The sequence below is a fragment of the Chenopodium album genome, chromosome 21 (genome assembly GCF_948465745.1).
Source record: "Chenopodium album chromosome 21, dcCheAlbu1.1, whole genome shotgun sequence".
NCBI lineage: Eukaryota > Viridiplantae > Streptophyta > Magnoliopsida > Caryophyllales > Amaranthaceae > Chenopodium > Chenopodium album.
The window spans coordinates 3328319-3349166 of record NC_137854.1 but is presented as its reverse complement, the minus strand read 5'-3'; the positions used below and the strand labels follow the sequence as shown (position 1 = coordinate 3349166).

The 20848-nt window shown below is 34.8% G+C and overlaps 4 protein-coding genes across 4 annotated transcripts; 1 reads left to right on the top strand and 3 right to left on the bottom strand.

Annotated features, from left to right (window-relative positions):
* Positions 1 to 622: 622 nt before the first annotated feature.
* On the bottom strand, positions 623 to 5178 carry LOC145601256 (TPR repeat-containing thioredoxin TTL1-like). Its single transcript, XM_081657229.1, has 7 exons — positions 4152 to 5178; positions 3845 to 4040; positions 3543 to 3715; positions 2108 to 2441; positions 1440 to 1647; positions 1248 to 1348; positions 623 to 1093 (listed from the first exon to the last, which is right to left on the bottom strand). Exons 1-7 carry the CDS (start codon positions 5174 to 5176, stop codon positions 941 to 943), a joined length of 2190 nt encoding a protein of 729 aa, XP_081513355.1. The 5' UTR covers positions 5177 to 5178; the 3' UTR covers positions 623 to 940.
* A 1835-nt stretch (positions 5179 to 7013) lies between these two features.
* On the bottom strand, positions 7014 to 14358 carry LOC145602414 (protein HCC2-like). Its single transcript, XM_081658608.1, has 8 exons — positions 14112 to 14358; positions 12228 to 12378; positions 11997 to 12063; positions 10236 to 10433; positions 10060 to 10149; positions 9814 to 9946; positions 9619 to 9735; positions 7014 to 7393 (listed from the first exon to the last, which is right to left on the bottom strand). Exons 1-7 carry the CDS (start codon positions 14174 to 14176, stop codon positions 9621 to 9623), a joined length of 819 nt encoding a protein of 272 aa, XP_081514734.1. The 5' UTR covers positions 14177 to 14358; the 3' UTR covers positions 7014 to 7393; positions 9619 to 9620.
* Positions 14359 to 15198: 840 nt separating this feature from the next.
* Positions 15199 to 16733, bottom strand: LOC145602456 (succinate dehydrogenase [ubiquinone] iron-sulfur subunit 3, mitochondrial-like). Its single transcript, XM_081658643.1, has 3 exons — positions 16413 to 16733; positions 15939 to 16177; positions 15199 to 15585 (listed from the first exon to the last, which is right to left on the bottom strand). Exons 1-3 carry the CDS (start codon positions 16731 to 16733, stop codon positions 15213 to 15215), a joined length of 933 nt encoding a protein of 310 aa, XP_081514769.1. The 3' UTR covers positions 15199 to 15212.
* Positions 16734 to 17675: 942 nt separating this feature from the next.
* On the top strand, positions 17676 to 20743 carry LOC145602199 (mediator of RNA polymerase II transcription subunit 30-like). Its single transcript, XM_081658375.1, has 4 exons — positions 17676 to 17928; positions 19055 to 19427; positions 20018 to 20098; positions 20434 to 20743. Exons 2-4 carry the CDS (start codon positions 19062 to 19064, stop codon positions 20536 to 20538), a joined length of 552 nt encoding a protein of 183 aa, XP_081514501.1. The 5' UTR covers positions 17676 to 17928; positions 19055 to 19061; the 3' UTR covers positions 20539 to 20743.
* Positions 20744 to 20848: the final 105 nt, after the last annotated feature.

Below are 20848 nucleotides of genomic sequence, written 5' to 3'. Positions count from 1 at the left end.
GCATTGATTTCGTAAACTCAAATTTACCACGTACGTTTATGAAAATTGACATATATTCAAGATATTATCCCAAGTAAACGCCATAAATTATATTCGGATTAGCAGTATATATGAAACATCTTTTCTTGGCACTTGGCATCCTTTTGAAGCGCCACTTGGCATTACAATATCTACATACCCATCAAAGACTATCAAACATTCTCAAGGGCTGCTCTGGTCCAGAGTCTAGACCCAATAGAAAAGGAGAGAGTCTCAAATTCTCAATGAAGATTGAAGACCATGAGTAAAGTCTAACAAATTCACGCAAAAAATGTCGACATGTCTCTCGTTAAGTTTTTGTAAGACTGTCTCATACTACGTTTTGCCGTTTTAAAATCATACTAATTTCCACCTTATTCCTCTGGTAGTTACTTTTAAAAATGTCGACATGTCTCTCGTTAAGTTTTTGTAAGACTGTCTCATACTACGTTTTGCCGTTTTAAAATCATACTAATTTCCACCTTATTCCTCTGGTAGTTACTTTTAATAACTTAATAAGAGTACTATTCTATGTCTTGCAATATGATTATTATAAGATGGTTTTACTCTACCCTAAACCTCATTTTACTAAGATATGGAGTTCAGAAGTTCACAATGTATATCTTTAATTTTCTGCAAAAGTCATCCCACAAAATGAACAGATAAAGAAATTTTCTGAGTAAGCTGGCAAATCAACAGGATCAAATCTAAATTGAAACAAAATGATTCAGATTTCCCTGCAGTTCCCTCCTTTCTTTTCCTTCCTGCCATATATGTAACCCTAGTCATGGAAACTGTATCCTAAGAAACTTATCTTTTCTTGACACTCCAACCAGGCACTATAATATAGCCAGAAAAAAGAAAAAATATAAAATTATTGAAAGAATGACGGACTTTCTCTACAATGCTTTTCTCATGTATGCTAGCTTGTATACTCTTTGATTGAGCACTCTAAGGATTCATGATCTTCTCCGCGAATTTCTTTAACCCTCGAACCACTTTGGTATATCTTGAAGGCTGGCAATGAGCCGACACGCTCAGATTTCACCAAGCTTTGGTAATCTTCAACTTCAACCTGAATGTAAGCAAGGATTAAAATTCAGATGATCATTGACAGTTTGTGCATTATGGCCTATTTGGCGCGCATACTATAATTAATAAAGTCTGAGTGTCTGATTGGCCCTAAGTTTCAAAATGGTAACATCAACCAATCAAAAGTTGAGATTGACCTTGAGAAATTTTACGGTTTGGTATCTCTTGCAGAGTTGTTCACTGAATTGCAGTGTTTGTCTCTCCCCTGGCTTATTACAGAACAAGGCCACTGATAGACCTGCATAATGATCCATCATATATACAAATTGCTAAGCATGCATTATGAACTTCAATATATTATCAGGAACACTAAATAACAGTTAGTTTACCAGGCCAGGATGTCACACTTTTGAAGTGTTCATCACTTTGGATTTTGACTAGACAGTCATTTCCAAATTTCATGTTTGACACATCTTCTCCCCGCTGCTTCTTGAGCTGCACCTCTACCTTAAAAAATGCCTTTGCCATGTCCTCGTCTCCAGGTGATTCTTGGAATAGGATTTCATAGTCTCTTACAGCAGCTTCCCATTTTTGCAACTGACGATATTTGCAGAAAACAAAATTCAATCATGTATGCACGCACATCCTTTGATATGTAACACTCAAGACTCAACACCAAAATATATCTTGTGATGGAATGAAACATGGTAAATATGACAGACTGTGGATTATGTGAGCATTATCCTTCTTCAATGTGCCAACTATTTAACTAATTAGGCAACTGTCAGACAGGTATTCTGCCATCATCTATTAGGGATAAACGACAATAGCAACCAGTTAAGCGATTGCCAGGAGAGATAGCCTTTCCCAAATTAATCTAGAACAGTTTTTATACCCTAAGGAAGACAATCTATAAAAAGGAGTGCTGAAAGTAAAATGTGGTCGAAAGTATGCTAACATATTCTATATTTTCATTATTCATGGACATACATAAAAAAAGGAAGCATATATAACCAGCACTCCAATGGGATTGCATCAGAAAAGATAAACCCTATACCTTAACATTACAGTCGGCTCTTCTTAGTCTAGCCTTGGTATAAGAGGGACGAGCGTTAAGTGCAGCAGTACAGTCCTCTATTGCTTTCTCAAACTGCCTGAGTTTGGCACGACAAGCTGCTCGGTTGCAAAGCAAGACTGAATTTTGTGGGTCATGCTCAAGTCCTTGGCCATAAGCAACACAAGCTTCTGAGAACCTGCCCTCATTGAAAAAGTCATTCCCACGAGCTCGAGCATTGGACACGGCTCGAGCCCTTCGTGTCACAACACCCACCTCCCTGTTGGATGGGTCTAATTTACCTGCATGTTGGATTGCTTCCATTGCATCATCAAACCTGCAATCCCCTCTAAGAGTTTAAAAGCTACTTTTTCTTACATTATGAAGATTATGAATTCTCCACAAATTCAGTTTGAATCAAGAAATGAAAAAAAAAAAAACTTGTACAGTGCCTATATTAACAACAAAATCAGGCCGTATTATGAAACATTAAGTTGTGGCATCAACATTCCACAGAAATGAGAAATTTTGGTATGTGCTCAACCTAATATGATATTATAACTAAAAGTTTGATCCTTCAAGGTTATCAGGAGATATTAGATCAAATGTGTCACATATGAGAGCCATTCTTGAACTAGTATTCAATAAGATTAGTCATTTAGAACTAATTTGCAAAGAGTCAGCATGAACCGTAGCTAAGCATGATTGTAGGCCCTGCTTTTATATTATGAAAAGTGGCACACTATTAGACTTTTTTACATAACTTAGAAAAGAATCATTGAAATTAAATTTTGGGTATAGTGGTGGACTAGAGTAGATAATCAGAGTAATTAGGAGAATTGGCCTGGAATGAATAATCTCAAAATAAGAAAGCAAAAGAATAGTATTTCAGCATGCAAATGGTAAGACAGGACTGGATGTTATTTAAATTAACAGTATCTAAGATTAGGACAGGAGTGAATGTTAGATTAAAACAATAGTAACAAAGATTAACCACCCTCAGTATGACAGAAAGTTCTACAGCACTTTCAAAAGAAAAAAATGATTTGACAACGACAAATTAATTTATTTATTTTGAATCGAAGCTTGTTAATCTTGGTTGACAAGTTTGTTAGTAGACCACAGAAATAATTCACACGACGAATTCATCTAGAGCAGTTTTTAAAGCACAGTTGGTGTGATTGGTTGGGATTACTAATTTACTAGATTAATGTACAGTTATCTTCTACCAACATTTTGAGCTGTCTTACAGTACATTTTTAGCAAAATCATCATGCTATCAACTAATTTATGCTACTAATTGACTTTTTTGGTTAAATTTAATCATTCTTTTACCCCTCGTTTGTAGTTACATTACTTATATACTAGCAAAGCCTGAAGAGGGAAACAACAAATGACAATCAAGATTTGAAAATATAATAAAATGGGACAGACTAACCTTCCTGCAGCCATGTCAACCTGAGCCCTGATCAACAATAACATAGCATTCCCTGCAGAGCCATAGAACTTGGTACACCGATCCATATCAAAATCTGGACCGTTTTCCCATGTTGCTACGGCATCTTGAGGCCGATGGAGCTTTAAATATGCCTCAGCTTGTAATGCAAATATCTTTGTTCAAGTAAATAAATAAGAAAAAACATCAACAATGTTAATAACTTACATAGCAGTTTTTGAAATTTGTCTCTCTTACGCTTATGTTGAACAAATAACTAGTCACACAATGCAAAAGATACTAACCATAGGCGCAGAATCTGCTCCAGCAGCTATGGTATTCCCAGATTCTCTGAGCACGGTGTGCCAATCCTTCAACCTCTTAGCCTCCTCACACTGCTTCATGTGTCCAAGAACAAGCTTTGCTTTACTCATTGTATCTGGGTCGGCTTCTGGCCCTGCTCGTTTGAAATGATAAATAGCCTTTTCTGCTTCTCCTAATCTGAAAAAAATCGTACAGATTTTCTACATGAAAACATATCCAAAAAAAATTACAGAACCAATCATATGGCTGATGTAGTTCGGTGAATAAAGTGCCATTATAATTATGTACCTTAGATAAAGATTAGCCAAACGATGGTGAGCCCTGTGGTAATTGGGCTCTATACCAATGGCTTCTCTGCACTCAAAAACAGCCTCAAGAAGCCGCCCTAGAGCTGTCAAAGCAGCACTCTTATTACTCCTGTAGGAAGCCTTGGAGGGGTCCAAATCAATGGCTCGTTCATACAAAGCTAAGGCTTCTGCAAAGTTGCCATTCTTATAATCTTCATTCCCCAATATCTTCAACTCCTCAGGGTCCATCCTACAAGACAATGCTCGACATAGAGAAGTCCCACCTGTTGCTTTCTCCCCGTTTTCTATCTGCTTCTTGTTCACAATATTCCCTATCCCACTAGTTGAATATTTTGATGAAAAGTTTATAATATTTTTAGGAGCTTGTTGTTCTTCTGGTGGCTTGCCATTGGAGGCTGGTTTTGTATATATATAAGGGGATCCCCCAGGCTGCCTCAAGTTACCTAAACTACTATGGACCATCACATTGCCAGATGAAGCTCGGACAAGATTAATCCCTCCTCTACCCTTCTGGTGCTCAGCTATCATCATCTCTAACTCACCAGATATCCCCAATGCTTCCTTTGGAGGCATCTTCTTTGTATTTGTATTATGACCATTACTTCGATTCTGATTCTGTGCTGGTGTCGGGCTTCTTGAAGCTTGCACTACGGTTGTGTCATTTGAGGACGGTCTTCTAACATGATGTTGCTGTTGCTGCTGTTGTAATCGAACAGGAGGGAATTTCTGTTGAGGTTTAGGGCCACCTCGGCTAGAGGAAGGTTGAGAAGAGACGCTGCTGTTAGCATCAAGGTCATCAAAACTGCCTCGTCTCTTCTTGGAATTGTGGCCATCACTCGGAATTTTCTTGGGGCTGTCTACGTCATTAAGGCTACCATGTTGGCTAGGAAGGGAACCTGTTGACGTGGTTCTTCTAGGCCAAAATTTTTTTGTTCCTCCAAAAACAGCCCCCAGCAGCCCACACCCTGATTTCTTCTGATCCGGTGATGAAGCGCCACTGCTCATGTTTTCCCTTGATTTTTTACCAAACAACATGTAACAACGATGACTTATTCCCGACGATAATCCCAATCAAACACCATCTATTCCAGCCTACTCAAGAAGAAATTTCCAGCATCCATGCATGTGAAGTTGTAAAAACGAAATTGAAAGTTTCAAAATGAACAAGGATGAGAAAAAAACAACCCTCCCTTACAAAGTAGGGCTGTTCATCTTATGTTATCAACAATCATCTCATTTTATCATACAAAAAAGAGAAGACAATAAATGCCAACCTTATTACCTTTGATTTTCTCCTAATTTGATCACCCTTTTTATTCTTTGTTCAAGATATTCAACCAAATATTGACAATGCAATGCAAGAGAGAGAGAGAAAGAGGAGGGGGAAAAGAAGGTGGGAGCCAACTTATGTTCTGAACAAATATAAAATAATTATTTCAAAGATTTTGCTCAAAAAAGTTTTTTTACTCGAAGGATATTTTTTTAATATAATATGTTTTATTTTATTTTTCCTTTTTTTTCCAACTTATTTTTCCTCAATTGTCAACTTGATTTCCATTTGGAAAAAAAAAAAATTGGGGTTGGTGGATGGGAAGGAGAAAAGCTAGGAGACCAGGTCATTTGTAGATAATCAGGATCTCTAGATTTTTAGAAACCCAATTTATATTTCTTTTAAATTTAATAAACAAATCAAGAAAAAACAGCCCCATAATTTTTGGTGTTGAGTCCTTGTTGTCCTCAAATTACACACAGAAAATACTTAATATTAAAAGATTAGAGGGAGGAAAAGGAAGACGTAATTACGTAAATTTTATATTAACTCCAGGTATGATTACTAGCTCCTTTACTATCTGATTTCTCTCAAAGAGCTGTCAAATACAAGTATGGTTCAATTTCCATAAAATTATACTCGGTACTTCGTACTAGTATTTGCCGTAATACAAAGTCATTGTTGTACCACAAATTAATGTGCAAGAACATAGCAGTTTCAGACTATACTACTTCAGTTAAGGACAATAAAATCCTAGTTAATGTTTAATTTTTATTTTCCAGCTGGAAATTCAAATCCCAATCAAATATGACGTGTCTTACCTGTACAAAAAAAATTTCTTTCCAAAATTAATCATGTATGAGGTGTAATAATCGTCAGCTAATCTGATACTTATCTTCACTTGGCCACATACTTAACAATTTCAGGATTAGCAGTTTAGCACACGAGATTTTACACTATGGAGAGTATCTGCGCAATTAGTGCTATATGATTTCTTACCATTTTCATCATTTGCTCACGAGAATTTATCTCTTTCAATTGTATATGCCATATAGTAAGTAAACACCTATGCTAATGATAACTCCGTATTTGCAAGATATTAACGGTGCTAAAGATAACTCCGTATCTGCAACATATAAACGGTGCACCTTAGGAAAGGTACATCCCGACATTGTCAAGGTGCTGCGTATAAAATTCTTATCTAAAATTATATAAGCTTAAAGTATCAGCAACCGCCAACAAAATGTTGGCTCACTTGGTTGGAAACCTTACCCAGCTTAAACAAGCCTGAAACTAAATCAGCCCAGCTCGCTGAACTCAACTTAGGTAGGAGATTGTTCAAGCACAGTGGGGCAAACCTGATGCTAATCCTGCTATCAAAACAAGCCTATAGTTTAAATACTGATTCACATTGCATCAATTCAACCTACAGTCACTTCTAATTCTAAGAATTCTGACAATTAGAAATGTCTAAATTTAAACGGTATAATAGAATAACCATTTGTATTTGACAACATTAATCGAAATGAAACATTATTTTATCTGATGAAGAGTAAAGAGTAGTCAAGTGAGTAAATAAACAAAAGTTTATAAAACCAAGAGGATTAAAAAACTCTACAATTGAGTCAATGACGTAAAGGGTAGTTTTCTATAATATAATAGCTAATCAAATCACATTTGATTTGTCTTAGGCTACTTATTCAAAGCTCAACCTACGTTCATGAAATGGCAAAATAAAACATGCCAGCTTGGGTAAAAATCAGTATTAATTCCAGATAGCAAAAACACACAATCCATAAGACTGAGCCATGTCCTCCAAAGTAGTTCTAATCTGAGAAGTTTCCAAGAAGCTAAAAAACAGAAGGTAAGTTGGCGTCGTGTATCTTCCACCTAACTACGAGCCTGAGACATCCAAAATACTTGATTCCATCACAAATGGGATCTTTTGCATCCTAAAGGAACAAGGAATAAGTAATTAAAAAAAAAAAAAAAAATCAAATGTGTTTATATTTTATAATCGTTAAATAACAAGATGATTATTATACAGTTACGGAATGTATATATTATAATTATTATAAATAAATCATTCCTCGTTTTATACCTTTGTCACCCATCCCTAGGCTGATAAGACATCTTACCAAAATTGACTTTGTATCACAATAATGATGAGAATTAATTCAGGACCAGGTCGTACACTATTTTGCAACAACGTGCAGGTCAACACTATACCATAAGCAGATAATCCATACTTTATAAAAGTACAGAGATATCTAGTTACCTACATTGTGTTGAAAAAGTTCCAACTTGCACTCCGACACCCAAGATGCACCAGAACATTATTCTGGAAATGATTGAGACACACAAACAAACATCCTTAATTGTAAGGTCAACTGCATCAGCAATTCACCGTATATTGTTGCTGCCTAATGTCCAGAAAGGATTCATGCCAGAGAACAGTAGTAGGGACGTAGTAATTACGGATGTTTATAGGCTATTGAACTCTAGTAATTCTAGTAAATGACTTGCAGCTCCTCAACTGTCATCATAAAAAAAAAAATTAAATAAATAAAAAATGCCACCCTGCTTTACACGAGTTGCATATTTCCGAGTTTGGAAACACAATTTACTAAAAACACTGTTAAATTCTAGTAATTGAATCATAGAATCAGACCTAGAGTTTTTTCATCCTAAAGATATCTACTTTCCCATAGCTGGCTATGCTTTCTAAAAATCATTCTTACAGAAATGAAAATGACATGATAGCCAACAAGCCTGTCTCACGTCATCAATAGTAAAAAATGAATATGTTGCTGATGTCAATTTCTATACTAATGGTAATTAAGAGTAGTGTTTTGTTGTATCTATTTTGGATTTCATGATCTGGAACTGCTTGCTACCTACCAAATCATTTTACTGTTCCCAGGCTATATCCATGCGACATAGTTCCAAATCATATGAATATAATGAAATTGTTACCCTACAAAGCTTTCATCCTCCATAATTCCTTTGTTAATAATTAGTTGCAACAATTTTGCCAATGCAGGACTTGAACCACTAATATAATTATAAAAAAATTGGTTAAATATTAAAAGTTGATACTATAAAGATATGTACTTTGACAAATCCAAAAAGACCCCTGACATTCCTCATTGTTATATCTATTTAACTAAGTACAAATCACCAAATATGGTCAAAATGTAGCATATAAATAATGTGAAAGTAATATTGTTGCAGTTTAATGAGAACAAATGATCCCCCCACCCTCTCTAAAAGTCTAAAGTCACTCTCAAGGAATGGTAAATAGACTGGTAATAGATGACATTAGTTGTTTTATAATTTTGCATACAGAATATGCTGGGAAGAAATGAAGACAAAGAAAAGTGATGTGTTATGTACGACTGTTCCTAAGTACTTCAATCACCCATCCACATAATATATACCTCCTTACTCCGTCCTCCCACTCTGTACAACAAAAGTAAGAATCATTCTATAATCTATACTAGACAATCCTTGTGATTGTGAAGTATCCCTCATTTATAAAACTTGCTATGTTTAGGGTTCAATTATGCTTTAAGTTCAGCTTTAGCCTAATTTCCATTCCAGAATAAATACTCCTACATTTCCTTTATCCAAGATAGGTTAAATAACATGTCTATCACATGTAAAGTCAAAGGTTATATTAAAAACTTCAGTATCACAAAATTACAAGACTTTACATGCACTTACACTTTTCATGTCAAATCCTCCAGTACTTGAGAGCAAGAGATAGTGATCAGCTCATATAAAGGTAGCTGCATATCATTCAGACAGGGTACAGCCAGTGCCAAACTAGTGGATGAAGATCTTGAAAAAAGATTCAATTAACCAGCTACACTACAGCAATTCTCTCATAGCATGTGCAAGCCAAAACTTTCCAAATGGAGCATATCAATATCATTAACTTTCTACAAAGGTTTAACATATTAAATCATGATATTACTTATAGAAGGCCGGGGGTTGCGTTTTATTGAAATGGATATCCTAAAATTTCGTGAATCTTAAAGTTATAAGACACATGTACCTATAGCACAAAATGCATATAATTGTTATAGAGAATTTTGGATATTGACAGGCTTACCCAACAATGAAAAGATGAATCAAATAAATTTTCCCAATAAAAAAAAATAGCTTCTCTTACCTCTAGGAAGATCCAGATTGCTTCTTCAACTCTTTGCCTATAGCATCTGCCAGCTCCGTAGCATTATACTCTACCCCAAAACATCTCATTATTTCCATATTTGGGCTTATCAAGTACCTACACAATCCATCACATCCATGAAAATGCAATCTCACTGGACAGAAAGTGGAATAAAGGGTTTCAGAGGGAATTTACATATTATGGGATGATTCAATTAGATAATCACTCCCGTCCTCTTCAACCTTCTTAAAAAAAACTCGATATTCTTGTGCTATTTGCCTTATAGAGTTAACAGATCCGGTTAACCCCATTATTCTTGGATCAAACTCTGCATTCTTGAAGGAGTAGAAATGAGGCATCAATTGTAAGCTAATTTCAGCGCTCGCAACATTATATAATATAACAAGGATGAAGACATTTAAATGGAATAAGAAAACCCACCTCTAAGATACATTTTTAGCTGTTGAGGAGAGTCACGCTGGGGATCAATTGTGACAAAAACAGGTAGAAGCTTAACATTATGTTTTGACTCTAGTGACAACAAATAGAAAATGTCAGAGATTTATCACAATCAAGAACAAAAAAAGCATTGATAGATAAAGGTGAATGCATTGAACCTAAAATGTCAATGGCCTTTGCCATTTTCTGCACTTCCTCTGGCCCGATATCAGGTGATGATGTATAACCAAAGTATAAGAGTACCCAGTGTCCATGAAGATCCCGCTCAGTAACTATTTGGTGATCAGTATTAATCAATTCAAAAGGACCACCAATAATAGGCCCCTTGACAGTCATTCCTTCCCTTGATCCTTCACCTGATGAATTGGAAGAGGGAAACAACAGACATGTCAATAAAAAAAACATATAGTTTAACTGCTCCAGCTATCGTGATTGTGTAAGTCATTGCTTGAAAAAAGGGCTTGGTCAATTATCATATTGCTAATTCAGTTTCAAAAAGAAAAGTGTTAAGCCACCCAGAGCTAACTTGCAGTGTCTCAAAGAGGATACTTCCCAGAATTAAAAAAAAAAAAAAATAAAAATAAAAAAAAAATAAAAAAAAAAAAAAACCAAAAAAAAAAACAAAACCATGCACTTTTAGGTCACCGCACATGTATTAAGAATTTAAAACATGACAAGTACTGCACCAGCATCCAAATGTGATCAATAATATTCTTTCGAATTCTAAACGGCAAATTTGGTTTCACTAAGGGAATACAGCATTAGTATTCAAAAATGACAAGTATTAATAAACATAAATAAATAAGCTAAATTCAAGAAGAAAATAAAAAAAGTATGAAGGGAGCATATTTTGTGAGATTCGAATTTTTTTTCAAGTCAAACAAAGCCAAAATATTAGTAAATGACCAGGAAATCCGTGGACAAGCTTTGAATCCCCTTTCATTAAGGTTTAAACATAGGAATTCTCCCTGTCTCAAAGATATCAAAGAAGCATAATTCAATGAAATTTACTGGCCTCATAATTTAGTGATGAGGTTTTCCAGCATAAATAAAAGAAACACAGAGTTTTCATCACAATACAATACAATTAAAGCAAGTGCTTGTGTGTGTGTGTGTGTGTGTGTGTGTGAAAATAGTATAGTGCACCCGGGTGCACCATGCGCATGGTGCACCCGGAAAGAACATTAGGTATATTTTAAAGAACATGGGAAAAAAAAAAGAACATACTAGCATTGGAAAAAGAACATGCTAGTGTTTGAAAAAGAACATGCATACTAGTGTTTGAAAAAGAACATCTTGTGTTTGGCAAAAGAATATGTTTGTGTTTGACAAACATATATATGTTTGATAACATGTTTTTCAATAATACAAAATATGTTCTTTTTGGTTCGTATGTTCTTTGAATTTGGTTTGTATTTTTTATTTATTTATTTTTTTTTTTTTGAAAAATGGCTCGTATGCTCTTTAAGGTAATGAATTTTTTAACGTATGTTCTTTAACTTATGTTCTTTTATGTTATTTTGAAATTTGAAATTTAATTGTAAAATGAAATCTTGAATTATTTTTAGTTGAAAATAATTTAAAGAGAGAAAAATAAAATTATTATGGAAAGTTAAATTTTTGGAGAGAGAAAAAACTATTTTTGGGAAACTGAAATCTTTGGTAGAGAATTTTTACGTTAATGTGTTATTTTTCATGAAATTTAATAAAGTTTTTATCATGTTCTTTGTGTAATGCCTTTATGTTCTTTAGTAATGCATGTTCTTTGTTAAAAACAAACATGTTCTTTTTCAAGAAACTAAATGTTCTTTTTCATACACCTAATGTTCTTTCCGCCTTTTTTTTTAACCGGGTGCACCATGCGCATGGTACACCCAGGTGCACCAACCATACATTAGTGTGTGTGTAAATCAGAGTACCTTTCTGGATAGCTCTTCTCTCATCATTGTAACGAGCATAACCAGCCAGTCCAAGCAAAGCAACAGGCTGAAGATGTTAATTAATTTGGGCAGGATGAGAATTGAGAACCTTTAAACACAGAAAAAGTGACAACAAAATAAAGCAATCTAACAGAGGAGGTTAGAATGATAAAGATCCATGATAAATAACACCCTTGTTTTGGACTGAATAATGGTGTTTAAGATACATACAATAGCAAGAGCCATCAATGGCTTATAATTAGTAGAATTGGTACTTGGATGCATCTCTGACTGTAATTCATGGCTATATGATCTTTCAGATGACTGTCTGGTTGATTTGGCATAACCACGACGACACAAGCACCTTTTTGATGGGTCGAGCCTGAGAGGAAAAAGAAACATTTTTAAATACATATTCAGAAGCAGAGCATTAAATACATAGCTAAATTCGATCTTTTTATATTTTGAATCAGATCATCAGACATAAGAATTGAAGATGATATCAACGCCAAGAAAGAATCTGAATCTTGAGAAAAATTCAGAAAGGGCACAGATACAGGACACGTCGTTTGATATAGATGAGCTCTCATGAAGTCATGAGTTGGCTCTATATTGCAGGGAAAAATTATAATTTCTGATGCCAGGATCAAAAGATAACCTCGATATAGTAATAAAGCAGAAATTAATAATAGAGATCAGATAGTCTAGAAACAGAGCAGGTGCAAATTAACAACCTTTTAGAACATCAACAATTGATCATGCACAAATTTCTTGTAAGAAGAGGGGGGGGGGGGGGGGGGTTCATAATCTTTAAGAAAAATCTGCAACTTGAATCAGCAATAAGAAAATATACATATTATTTGTCATAGAATTAGCTGGACTGTGCATTGATTGTCTGTCAATGACAAAGGATGATGCACATCGACATAATAAAATTGAAGAAAAGAAAAACATCCATACCCTAAAGTAGGGCTTCCAATGCAAAAATTAATGGCTTGACATAGGAAGTAAACTGAATATGACCAAACCGGAGTAGATGGTTTTTGCTGTTCTGCAGGCACAATAATTACTAATTCAAAAAAGATCTGCAAGACCCCTAAATCGTGAAGACATGAAACTAATCCAATCTCATTCATAGACCAAGAAATACAGGGTTCGTTGTAGTCTACTTGAAGCCCTGAAGGGAGATCATGTCAAAGTTGAATAACAGATAAGTATGTTCACATACACAGCCATTGTAAACCTATGATTTATATTAACTATAGATTACAAGCATAATGTTGTATTGATTTGTTGACTACTACACTAAATAATGTAAATATCCATATTTAGTCAAAATTAAAAAAACTAGACCATTAAGTGATCGTGTGGAAGTACAAAGGAGAGAGTTCATCCCAAGTTGAAAGATTACACAACTTAGAGTACATATGACTTGTGAATTACTCTAGCCATTAGCAAATGGCAACTATTATGGTTGAAGATGGACATGTATGCACTTCAGCGGGTTGAGCCAAGATCAATTTATGCTCATTATATGTTACTCAACCTAATGAGATTCTTACAATAGTGAAACACTATTAGCAACAGAAACAAGCACTAAGTTCCAAATCATTTACTCCTAACATCATAGTTTGATTCCATCTATTTTTTTAAACCACAATATAAGGCAGATTATTCCTTACTCCATATCAAATTATCAATCATCAATCATCACAGCTAAGCCACTGCAAAATATAATTACCTCGACACTTAAACAGCAAATTCCGAGTGACAAAAAATTTTCACATATTAACAACAAAATCAAAACCTCTACAATATTGACCAAACTCGTGGAATCGGCTTTCCGAATTAAGAAAATCAACGAATTACTCTCTTAGAAACTTCAATCAATCATAAACCCTAATTCTGAACCCAATTTACACCAAAATTACGCTAAATTGTAACATAAAAACATGTAAATAAGCATCAATAACTCAACCCTAGTATCAAACAACACTCCATCAAAAAAATTGAAAATGCAAAATTGAAGTAGAATGCTGCATATTATCAAGCTTTACTAAGAATTTGAACCAAATAATGAGTTCGAAAGAAAAAAGAGAAAAGGTAATGACAAACCGTTGAAGATGATTGACCGCCGGCTTCGAGCGTCCTCGAAGAGAGAGAAAAGCTGACCTAAACATTGATCACCAAATTACTAATTTTTGAGTCGATTGAATAGGGTTTTACAGATTAAAATTAGAAGAAATTGAAATTTTCATGGAAAATTGTTGGAGTGTTGCATTTGATTGAATTCTCTGTATCTCGCTTCCGTTGGCTCACATAGTTGGTGTGTTGAAGAAACTGGGCAATTTAGGCGAGTTTGTGGGATTTTTTTCTTGAGAAAGGAGTCACCTCATGATTTGGCGGCAACTTCTTTTATCAATTTTGATAATTACCCCTTTTAGCCTTTGCCCCTTCAGGATTGTTGTTTAAAATTACTCCCCCACATTGTTTGGTCAGTGTTACGGAGTATATAATGGTGTTTTTTTTTTTGGACAATTTCAACATTAATACATCATCATTTTAGCTTTAAAAACTTTCAGTAACTAGATATGTCAATTCGGGTTAATGAGGTAGCTTAGATATTTGGTCGTTTGGGTCGATCCATATCGATCATTACACGGAGCAAATGGGTCAAATTGAGTCAATTTTGAATCATTTAAGTCGGATCGGGTTTTCTCTAGTAACTCATTTTAAATCGAGTCAGGTCAAGAAGTTTAAGGATTTGCTATAAAAACTTTGTATTGCTTACTCCATGAGTCCATGTCTCCGTAAGTATGTATTATTAATCTTATGTAGAATTCCTTGACAACAATTTAATGTACAAGTAATTATGCCATCTCTATTATATTGTTATGTATATGGTACAACCAAGATTATTTCTTACCTCATGATTACAAAAGGAAAAAAAAAAAAAAAAACTTTGGTTGAATCTTGCACGATTGTATGGTGAATAACATTGTACAATCAGACTCTTTCTAACCAATTACCAATTTAATTACAATTGTTAATGGCCTATAGTGCAGTCTACCAGCAAGAAAGAGCTTCATAACATCTAAACGGCTACATAGACTAGCTTAGAGAAAGATTGTTATCCAAAAAGGAAATTAAACAAGATTAATAAATAAAAATACAATAGCAAATGAACATACATAATTTTTCTACTTGTTATCATACTCATATCGAAAGCTTATCCTTAATCTTCATTTTGTTAATGGCAGAAGCAGGATCCAAGCTCTTAGGACATGCTGCAGTGCAATTCTTGATAATCCTGCAGCTGTACAATTTCATATCATCATCTGTTATAGCTTGTAATCTCTCCTTGGTATAATCGTCTCGACTGTCCGAAATCCATCTATATGCATTAATCAAAGCAGCCGGACCCAAGTACTTCTCTGGATTCCACCAATATGCAGGGCATGATGTGGTGCAACATGCACACAATATGCACTCATACAATCCATCAAGCTTCTTCCTATCTTTAGGTGATTGCCTATGCTCGCGCCCATCCTCTGGTCCCTTCTTCGTCTTTAGCCACGGCTCAATCGACCTACACAATTTCATGTTTTAACTAGTTGAAAAGCTCAAGAACATTGTACTTGTACTAAAATAAGATCAATTGACAAACAATTCAGTATACTAAGCTAGTATAAAATGGAAATAGTCTCTTTTAAAGAAAGCCTCACTATCCCACTATAAGCTCATCTCAATTACAAGTAGGTACTAACTTGAGCACTTAAAGCTCTGCTTTAGGGGCCTATATACGAATATTTGTACATTACGGGATATTTTGTTATCCTTTCGTTCCTTTTTTAATTGTAACATTATGACTTTTACAAATGTCAGTACACTTACAAACACGTACAAGTATCAATTAATATTGGGAATGTGTTAGTTACATACTTGTACTGATTATAGAAATTGGTAAGATCGACGACGAGATCTTTGATAACGAACATATGCGGAAGGGGAGTGATGGTTGTAGGCTTAGTAATATCAGAATCAATGGGCTTAAGGCAAGCCACAGTGTTAAGGCCATCAATATTCATGGAACATGACCCACAAATTCCTTCCCTACATGATCTTCTATAGCTCAAACTTGAGTCATCCTCTGCTTTTATCTTTTGCAACGCATCCAATACCTATCCACAATAGCTCAAACCAACATAATTAGTCAAACATAATAATCGGTAATTAAAGGAGTAAAAAGGTGATTATAGAAAATAGATGATGAAATGAAACTACAATATCTCACGTGACTATATTTTTCCTGAAGTATCAATAATTAATTAAATTATAGAATATAGTCAAAATTTAAAGTAGATTCCTTGAATAATGCAAAAGTCAAACTATTGCGAATAAAATAAATGTATTTACCATGGGGCCACAGGTAGAGAGGTTGACGAAGAAAGACTGAAGAAAGGGTTTTTGGTTGGGCAAGTCAGGGTTCCAACGGTATATTTGGAACTCTTTCATCAGCGGTTGAGCCTGAGTCGTCGTCGTCGTCGCCGTTGCGTGTTGTTGGACTCTCCTTTGTGATGTTGCAGCTTCCTCTGCATGAGTTTGGGCAGCAGGGTGGCCTTCAAGTGTTGGAAAATCATCCCTTTTAGTAGAGTATCCTCTCACTTTCTGTACTCGCCCTATTGCTAATAATCTCTTCAGCCCCTGATCTCCTTCAATAATCCACCTTTTCCACATCTTTAATGGTCTTTTTCTTCAAACTTAGTAATTTAGTATACTATAGAGTATGTAGTGTATGTCCTTTAATTTGCGACGGCAGATTGATAGTAATGCAAAGATGGAATCAAATAAAGATTGTCATTTATCAAGCATAAGATGATATAAGCATGCATGCGGTTGAATTGATTATGAGGTTGTGTATGTGAGTATGTGACACATGGTTTGTTGCATGCTTAAGTGAAGCGTACGTGTACCATTTTGGTCGCCCTTCATAGTAATCCACTCCTCATTGGCTCATTGCGCTACTCAAATTCAACAAATTTGTGATTTTTACTGTACTTTATTAATTTTGAATGACTTCTAACTTGTTTCATTCTAATTGTACAACATGAAGTGAATGATCAGCTTAAAAAATCATCAAATGTGATTTCCATTAACATGTACATTTTCAAGATGTAATTCTCATAATTTTGTAAATTATGAAAATAAAGGTATTTAACAATAATTGAACTCAAATAAAAAAATAAAAAATTATAATTTGATTTGATTTATAAATAAATTGAACCGAACATAGCTTATATTATCATCTCATCTTAAATAAATTTAACATGGCTTGAAATCTTGAACATTATGAAAAACACAAGGGAGATAATCAATTTGATAAAATTGTCTTCAAAAATCAATTTGATAAATTTTTTTTTTTATTAAATGGCAAAATTGTATATAAATCAACAATATTAAATATGGTTTCTACTGTTGTTGATTTATTTACGAAAATGCCATAATGACTGGACATATATGTTATTTTATGTACTACTTTGCCATTAATAAATTACAGTAATTTTGATTAACAAATTGATTACTGGGACTGGGACTACCTAAAAAAAAAAAGTCTAACCAGTTTTGACCATATTTTTGACCCTACCATAACTAATTTGGGTGTCAAGTTGTTGTGAGAAAACGAAGGATTGGAGAAAGCAGAAGAGCGCAGCAACAACAGTAGCGTCGAGAGGGGGCACCAGAGGCCACAGAGCTATCGTCGACGAACAGGCGCCGGTTGTATTCTGCGATCTCGAACTCTCCAGATCAGATCCCTAATTTGAAGGAAATAGACAATGATGGTTGCAGTTTAGTCCTTCAATGCTTCCAATTACCTGCTCTACTTCTAACCGGACTCTGAAACTTCCAAAGATCTTCTTACTCGTCATTTAAGGTAGCTAATTTACTTTTTTATCAATCAATTTCTAATTAGGTTTAATTTAATGCCAATTTTGCAACTTTTCATGGGTTATTAACTTTATTGCTGTTTGCTTTCTGTAATTCAATTCAATTCTGATTTTTTTTTTTTTTTGAAAGCAAAAACTTAGGGGCTCAATATAACTGCCATTTCATGTGGAGAAAATGTTGAATCTTTGTCTAATTAAAGACTAGGGCCTCTATGGTAACCTGGTTTAGTGGAGTGATAATTACTATTCTATTTTTCCAACTACATCTTCAATTTTCTTCAAATTTCTGCACTTATTTGTCTAGTAAATTAGGGAATTGGGTGTTTCCTAGTATACTATAGTGGTGAATTTAGTGTTGGGGCTCTTTGGAGTTGTTGACATACTTGATGCTGCTATGGCATTGAGCTATTATGTTTGGGGTTGTTTCATTTCGAATACAAATCAAGAGTATTATAAGTTGTAAACCGCATTTCTTTCTGTTTTATTGTTTTAATCCTCTAATTTTTCCATTAATTGCGAGTGAACATGTCATTGTAAGGAATCAGAAGTTGCTGTATGAGGTTTTGGACTATAGTTGTAGGCATAGCCATTTCTTTGGTGAGGATGCTTAGTAATTCATGAGATGAGTGACTCATTATGTCAAAAGTATATCGCTTTAGAGGCCAATTAAGGGGCTTAATTGACTATTTTGTTGCTAGTTATAATGTACTCATAGGATACACTTGTATATTTTTGATTGAATTAAAAGGTAATGCTGCTGCATTCATTTGATACTGTAGTCTTGATATATGTGCACTGCTATCTGATGTGTGTGGTTCATGGGATTAATGTGTGGGAATTGGGCTAAATTAGTAACAGATCTTGTAATTTAAGATATTGATTGATGAATCCGAGCAAATACAAGATTATTCGTGATAAACATAGGTAAAACTTTTGCTCCGTGATAAACGAAACTTGTTTATCATGGAGATTAACTGGGGCAGCCTTGATGAATCCATGGTTATTGTGCTCCTCCCTTGTGATAATTGACAGAAAGTCAACAACATATTAGGCAATTAGGGATCAATTTTCAGAACTTGATAGGGTTTGTTTCATCTCTGAAATTATCAACAGTTCAACAATGGAAGACCAGGTAATGACCGATGAGACCATGAAATCAGCTAAGGAGCTTGCAGCCGAAGGTCAGAAGCATCTCGAAGAGACAGTTGAGGCAGCATTTCAGGTCCTGTCTGCAATGAATGATGAGCTTTGCAACCCAACCTTGTGGTCTACAACTACATCTTCTCCAGTTGCCATTCCTGATACTAGTACTGCCGCTACTATCACTGCTAATGGGCATAGTGAGGGTTCAAATGGTGATGTTTCATTAGATTCAGCCCACCACTTCGATATGGGTGGTGGTGCTCTTGAAGAAGCTCGTCTTCGTTATAAGTCTTCTGTTGCTTCTCTTCGTGCTGTTCTCAATGCCTTGCCTCAGGAAAACAGGGTAATTTCCTCTTTTATTGCAAGGTTCTATTCATCTATAGAATTTGGCAGTTATATTTTCCCTTAATATTATGTGCACCCCCCTTTTTGCTGATGATTGAGCTTTTTTGACATTGTTTATTCTGAAAAATGAATGACATTAGTTTCATTACTTCATAGAATCATAGAATTGTGAAATTTTGCATAAAGTGTTTTTAGAATGTGAGAACGATAGAATTGTGTTTAAAACCCTGTCTGAACTGGACAAAGGTTTTATTGAAAGGAAAATCAATCCCAGGAAACCACGTTTTCAAAATGTCTTCGGTTGGTTTGTTAAAGCAAAAAATAGTGCAAGTTAATAAATTTTTCGGTTGTTATTAAAAAATTTATGCTGCATTTCCCTTCACATGCTAAGGGAATGGGTCTGTTGTTAGGAGTTATTTCGTAGGCCATAGCTCATAGGGGTTGACTTTGATCATAGTTATCATTAATTCTTGTTTGCTTAATATTTTTCCCCTTCAATCAAAATTCAATTATTGGATTTTTAAACAATAGGGTTACTGCTGCTGTCTGTAGGTGTCTGATTTGTGTAATTGTTTTCCTTTTGTTCAGGAGGACATGGATGATTCTGCCTCAGTTGAAGATGAGGCTGAGATCGGGAAGTTAGAAGAGCAAGTATCTAGTTTAAAGATGGTAATGTTAAAGCTAAATTACTGTTCTTATTTTGGAAAAAAAAAAAAAAAAAAAACTGTTACAAGTCCATCCCTTGTGAATTATTTCCATTTTTATGGATGCATGATGTTGAGTGCTTGTGTGAGGTCTAAGAGTTTATCATGGTGTAGTAAAGAATAGTGTTAGAATAGCACAATCGGTCCTCGTGATTGTTGTTCAATGGCTAGTGACTAATATAACTGATGGGATGGGATTTGTTTAAGAGGGGGTCCTTATAAATTATATTGGTTTGCAGATGATTGTGCCGGTTTGGAAGAGGAAACATCTATATTTATTTTCTACTTTTGTAATTGCAGGATCTTGCAAATAAGAATAAGCACCTCAAACATCTGATAGATCAATTTCGAGATCTCATAACGGATATATCAACATGGCAAAGTCCTTTTTCTGTTGCAAGATAGCGTGTTTTGAAGCAATGCGAGTGCACCAGCAAGTTCCGTACTTTTTTTGTCAATAGAGAGCCTCCATCATAATCTTTGCAGTAATTAGAGGAAATTGACTTCTCCTGTCAACTTCGTAGCCATCTATTGATGGGATATAGTGATTGATGCATTTGTTATTTTTTGTCGGCAATAATTTTGATCACAGAAACCCCTTATCATAGAAGCAGAGCTTACATTCTATTGCATTTTGTTAGTTTGACACCAGGCCAGGGAAAATTACCCAACCTGAAACAAAATCTGAACCCTTACAAATATTAAGTGTTTCGGC